The sequence below is a fragment of the Nicotiana attenuata genome, unplaced genomic scaffold, assembly GCF_001879085.1.
Source record: "Nicotiana attenuata strain UT unplaced genomic scaffold, NIATTr2, whole genome shotgun sequence".
Taxonomy (NCBI): Eukaryota; Viridiplantae; Streptophyta; class Magnoliopsida; order Solanales; family Solanaceae; genus Nicotiana; species Nicotiana attenuata.
This window is the reverse complement of record NW_017670253.1, coordinates 192,256-198,255: the sequence shown is the minus strand read 5'-3', so window position 1 is coordinate 198,255 and position 6,000 is coordinate 192,256. Positions and strand designations below refer to the sequence as shown.

At 33.6% G+C, this 6,000-nt stretch overlaps 1 protein-coding gene across 1 annotated transcript; it reads right to left on the bottom strand.

Annotated features, from left to right (window-relative positions):
* Window positions 1-1,720: 1,720 nt before the first annotated feature.
* On the bottom strand, window positions 1,721-4,577 carry LOC109236718. Its single transcript, XM_019402926.1, has 5 exons — window positions 4,524-4,577; window positions 3,796-4,154; window positions 3,330-3,516; window positions 2,996-3,195; window positions 1,721-2,903 (listed from the first exon to the last, which is right to left on the bottom strand). Exons 1-5 carry the CDS (start codon window positions 4,575-4,577, stop codon window positions 1,721-1,723), a joined length of 1,983 nt encoding a protein of 660 aa, XP_019258471.1.
* Between the last annotated feature and the right edge of the window lie 1,423 nt (window positions 4,578-6,000).

Here is a 6,000-nt window from a genome sequence, read left to right as displayed (position 1 = left end):
ATATATATATATATATATATGCTAGACGAGGAAAGGCCCGTATACGGGCCCAACATTGTAATCGTAAAATTGTTGTTTGTCGGCGCTCAATTAGTTTTTTGATAAATAAATCGATCATTGTTATATCCATTTAATAACTGATAGAGAATGATATTGGGGATCACAATTTACAATTAATTTATTTTAATAATTTACAAAAAATTAAACGATAAATTATAGCCTGCTTAAGTTGCTCCAATTACTAACATAAAAAGACTATGTGGTATAAAACTCATTTTAACATCAATGTCAAATATAAACATCAAATTGTAAAATTGATTGAATGGTATTATTTTCCCACTATATTTGAATTTTTAACAAGATAATACATTAAAGGTACAAGTGTAATTTGTATTAACAATTTTTCTACAATAAAAAACTTACCGATCTATTTGTAAACTAATTTTGAATACTTCCAACTTGGTCTTGCAAGCGTTGCAAATAGTGGGAACAATCAGCTACCTGATGAAAGTTAAAACGAACAACATCATTCTTTACAATACGAGAAAAGTTAAAAAAGAACTTATAATTTTACTTTATGTATTGTATACAACAAAATCAAGAGAAATTTTTAGTACAGTCAACAAAGAGAACTTCCAAGGGGACTTGTATCCCTAAAGAGGTAATTTAGTACTTCAAACAAAGAGAACCAACTGCACTAAACAAATATTAACATGATACAAATTGTAAGTAATTCAATATAGTAGTTCAAATTATATTTTATTATAACTCGTTTAAAATGATGTTACTGGTGATAAGATAATAAATATCTGATAGAAGTCTATATAAATTATAGGGATTTTAAGTTTTTCTTAGTTAAGGATATAAGAGAAATATTTTTATTTTTTCTATAGATTTATCATATGTTAATTTTTATAATGAAAAATATAAAATATTTTAAGACAATTTATAGATTGTTGAAAACTTATCATGGAAGAATGGAGTTCAAACCATATAAATCAAATTTTCACATCAATTAAGTACATAAGAGATAACCTCTTAGAACAGATGAACAAATATCATCACTTAAATTAACTTTTAAGGTTTAACAAACTATAATTTTTAAAATTACTTTTGAATATAAAACTTTTAGGTTTGAAATCCCCTTCAAATAGTATGAATACATGAAAGTCTTTTTAATTTTTTTTTTAAATTGTGTTAAAATAGTATGGGTAAATGTAAAAATCTTGTAAATATTTATCTATATTTCTTTTTGTTGCTTTATTATTTAAAAATAAAATTTACTTTTTCTGTAAAAATTTTTAGTTGACTAAAACAAAAATTAATAATTTTATCAAATGAGAAAAAACATTCAAAATGAGTATTTTCATGAAATAACTCTATGCAAAAGTAGTCTAATTAATAGTACATTTAAACTTTTAAAGGAGTGATGTGGTCAAGGGAATGTGGGGTCCACGTATATCAAGGAGGACACAATTTGTATTTAAGAAATGCAAACAATACAATAATTTTTTTTGAAATGACATATATACCCTTGGTTGACCATCTTTCCTTTTATTTTTAGATATTATATATATATATATATATATATATATATATATATATATATATATATTGTACCTTTAATGTAGTTTACAAATAGATCGGTAAGTTTTTTATTGTAGAAAAATTGTTAATACAAATTACACTTGTACCTTTAATGTATTATCTTGTTAAAAATTCAAACTGTCTCCCATACTCTTGTCTTGTTTTTAAAGATTCGACCATTTCTTTCCTGCCACACATAATATATTGTAGATGCTAACACCGTCTTGTATAATTGAGCTGCTCCATTTCTTCTCTTGGTCCATTTCTCTGCCCACTTTAGCTCTTTATCCCATCCTTGTATTGATTTGTCAATGCCTTGCCATTCTAACAGTTTACTCCACAATACATTTGCATATGGACATTCAAAGAATAAGTGATTTATGGTTTCCTTTTCACTGTTGCACATGACACAATCTTGATCAACTGATACTCCCCATCTTTGCAATCTATCCTTTGTATATAATCTTCCATGTGCTGTCATAGTTAGTACAAAGTTCCATCTGGGGCATCCACCATTGTGACATACTACTTTCCTCCAACTTACTTTTTCAAACGTCCCTCGCAGCATGTGGTAAATATGTTTGACAGAACAACTGTTCATATTTGTGATATCATCCTGGCTGAATCCTGCTTCCATCATAGTCTTCTGTGCCTTCATGATCTTGCCTACCATCCATGAAGCTTGTTTTAACTGTATTTTCCAGATGTTCCTTCCTCTAATGTAATAACTATGTACCCACAGTATCCACAACTTCTTCTTCTCTTTACATAAGTTCCAAAATTGCTTACATATAACAGCTTTGTTCCAGATTGCTATATTCATGACATTGAATTCACCTGCTGACTTGGGAAGACATATTTTCTCCCATGCTAATAGTGCTTTTTTTGAAACTGTACCTTCTCCAGTCCATTGGTAGCTTCTGCATATTGACTCAATTGGTTTTGTGATCTTCTTTGGTAGGACAAATATTTGAGCCCAGTAGGTTTGAATGGAGAACATGATACTTTTTATGAGTTGAATCCTTCCTGCATAGGACAAGAATTTTGCAGTCCATGAAGTAATTCTTCCGACTATTTTATCAATAAGTGGTTGACACCGAGCTACGAATATTCTTTTGGAGCTCAGTGGTGCACCAAGGTATCTAACTTGTAGTACACCTCTCTGAATTCCTAGAAATTCCAGGATCTCCTCCTGCTCATCATTTGTGACTCCTCCAAAGAAAATTGAGCTTTTGTTTTTATTAATCATCAATCCAGAGGGTTTTGAGAACTCCATAAAGCATTGAAACAATTTTTTAACTGATCCAATATCTCCCCTGCAAAACAATAAAAGATCGTCAGAAAAAACAAGTTGCAAGATTTGCATCTTAGCACACTTGGGGTGGAAGTTAAAATTTGGGATCTCAGCCAGTTTCTTAGTTTCTTTGTCAAGTATTCCATTGCAAGCACAAATAGAAATGGTGAGAGGGGTTCCCCCTGTCTCAATCCTTTCCTAGCCTCAAATGGCTTAGTTAGTGCACCATTAATCATGATTGTATATGTGACAGTTTCCATACAGTTCATGATCCATCTTACAAATTGCTCTGGGAATGCTAATGCATGTAATATCTGCTCCATAAAAGCCCATTCCATTGAATTATAGGCTTTTTGCATATCAAATTTCATCATACATCTAGGTGATACCCCTTTTCTCCCATATCCTTTCACAGCTCATGACTCAGAATAATATTATCTGTGATTACTCTGCCAGGAACAAAAGCTGCATGTGTACTATCAATCAGTATGTCCATTACACTTTGTAGACTCTTGGTAAGAATCTTTGATATCACTTTGTACAAGACTGTACAACATGAAATAGGCCTATATTCTTTAATGCTTGCAGGATTTTTGACTTTAGGAATTAAGGTAATGGCAGTGCAGTTGATAGGCCTGAACATTTGTGCTGAGTCAAAAAATTCCAACACAACCTTTATCACATCCTGTCCAATGATTGGCTAGGATTTCTTGAAGAAAATAGCATTTAGCCCATTGTATCTAGGGGCTTTTAGATCACTAATATCCTTCATTGCTTCGCATATTTATTCCTCGGACACTTGCTTGATAAGCTGTAGTTGTTGTTCCCTATTCAATATTGCCCCCATTTTCATATCATTTGGATTAATAGCTGGAAGATTATCTGCTCTTGAACCCAATAACTTCTTGTATTACCCCATGATTTCTGCCTTTATATCTTCCTCCAACACTAGCTGGTCCCCCATGTCATTAGTTAGTATATGTATTCCATTCAAATTACTTCTATTCTTCATCTGAGCAAAGAAATAAACTGAGTTTGAATCACCCAACTTCAACCATTGCACTCTTGATCTTTGTCTATATATGCTTTCCTCAATCAGTACCCATTTTTCTAGATCCCCCTTCAATGTTTTTTCCTTCTCAATTAGCTCTAGCTTATGTAGATTGGAACTCATTTCTTCCTGTACTGACTGAAGCTCCTTCCTGATCCCTTTAATTCTCTCATCAACTCCTTTGTAATGTTGTGTGTTAATCTCTTTAATAGCCTTCTTTACCTTCTTGAGGTTATTCCATACTACTTAAATCATACCACCAGTACTCCTTCCTTCATAGGCTTGTTCAACTTTCTGTATGAATTGATGATGATCAGCTATACAATTAAAGAATCTGAATGGTCTATTCTTCTTCCCCTGCACTTGTGTTATCATTAGCTTTAATGGTGAATGATCAGACACTAATGGCTCTAAGACTTGTACTTTCATATTAGGCACTATCATCATCCAGGCTGCATTTACTAACCCCCTATCTATTCTACTATAAGTGTGATTGTTAGTCCATGTATAATTCCTTTCCACATATTGTAATTCATGCATCCTTGTATCAAACATATATTCCTTAAAATCTCTCGTTTCCGTATCTTGTACCTCAGTACCATGCTGTCTGTCCCGTGCCTGAAGAACAACATTATAATCCCCCATTGCTAACCAGGGACCCTGTTGTAAACTATGTATCTGTCTCAACTTCCTCCACATACTTAGTCTATCTTTGATAGTATGTAATCCATATATTGCTGAAAACCCAAATGTGAATGCCTTTGATATGATTCTAATCTGACCATGTATCAACTGCTCATCAACTTCTTCTGGATCAAAATCATAAATTCTAGGATCCCATATTACCCATATTCTACTTTTATTGCTTGGACTAGAATTTGATATTCACTGCCAACCAGGTGCTATCTTTTTGATTATATCTTTGGTTCTGTGCTCCTTTACTCTATGTTCAACCAATGCTATTAGAGCTTTATTATTACCTCTTATAAACTCATTCACCTCCTTTTGCTTATATGTTTTTTTCAACCCCCTAATATTCCAAGTTATCACACTCATATTGGTATAAAAACAGGTGCATAATACAGCTCCTGCACCCTTTGACTGCTCATTTGCGTTTTGCTTGTACCTGGTTCATCATAATTTGTGTTGTTCTTCAAGCTTTGGGCCTCTTTCTTTCCTGCAACTTCCTACTCTTCATTTTGTCTGGCCTTAGCTGTCCTTGCTGCTGATTTTCCAAGTACTGTAATCTACCCTTCATCCCTCCTTTGTACTTCTTTCTCTGTTGGTTCTGGCTCTCCTAGCTAGCCAGATTCAATCATTTCCTTTTGTTCTGTTTCCTTCTTTTCATTAGCTCCAATTCTGTCAGTTCTTAGCCAAACTTGTTTACCTTTAGCTACTTTCCTTTGTTGGATCATTCTCTGTGGTTGTGCCCTTTTGATCTCAGCATAATCATGTCCTATTTTCAAACATTTAGAGCAGTATGTTGGTTCCCAATCATAGGCAACCTCCTGTTGAATTAGCCTCCCCTTAGGGTCCTGCAATTTCACACTTCTAGGCAATGGCCTAGTTATGTCCATTTCAATTAGCATTCGTGCATACGAGATCCTCATTGCTCCAGTAGTACATTCATCCGCATACACTGGGTTCCCCAAAGCACTTCCTATCTTGCTTAGTGCTTTCATGCTCCAGAAATTAAGAGGTAAATTGGGAAACCTCGCCCATAATGGGATAGTCTTCAATACTTCATCGTGTACATTGAAATCTTCAGTCCATGCTTTCATGATTATAGGTTTATTATTCACTGTATGAGGTCCAGAGTATAGCACTTGGTCCCTTTCCTCCAGATTACTAAACCTTATCACAAAATAACCCTCATTATGATAGTAGAACTGTGGCTTCCTTGAGAACTTACCTACTGAGCTTAGAAATCTCTCCATAGCTCCAATGGTAGGTGAATCCCCTATCATATACAGAATAATCGCAGATCTCCATTTATCATTTTCCTGCTCAACATCCTCAGCCTCTAATTATACAATTTTCTCACCATTTTGAACGATTGGAGCCATAA

Excerpts from the sequence above, each read along its gene's own strand:
- LOC109236718 (XM_019402926.1), bottom strand. The coding sequence starts at position 4,577 with ATGGGGGATTATAATGTTGTTCTTCAGGCACGGGACAGACAGCATGGT. Across the intron at positions 4,155-4,523 it reads ACAGACAGCATGGTACTGAG|GTAAAGAAGGCTATTAAAGA; the intron begins GTACAAGATACG and ends AACCTCAAGAAG. Across the intron at positions 3,517-3,795 it reads ATAAAGGCAGAAATCATGGG|GCCTATCAACTGCACTGCCA; the intron begins GTAATACAAGAA and ends ACAAATGTTCAG.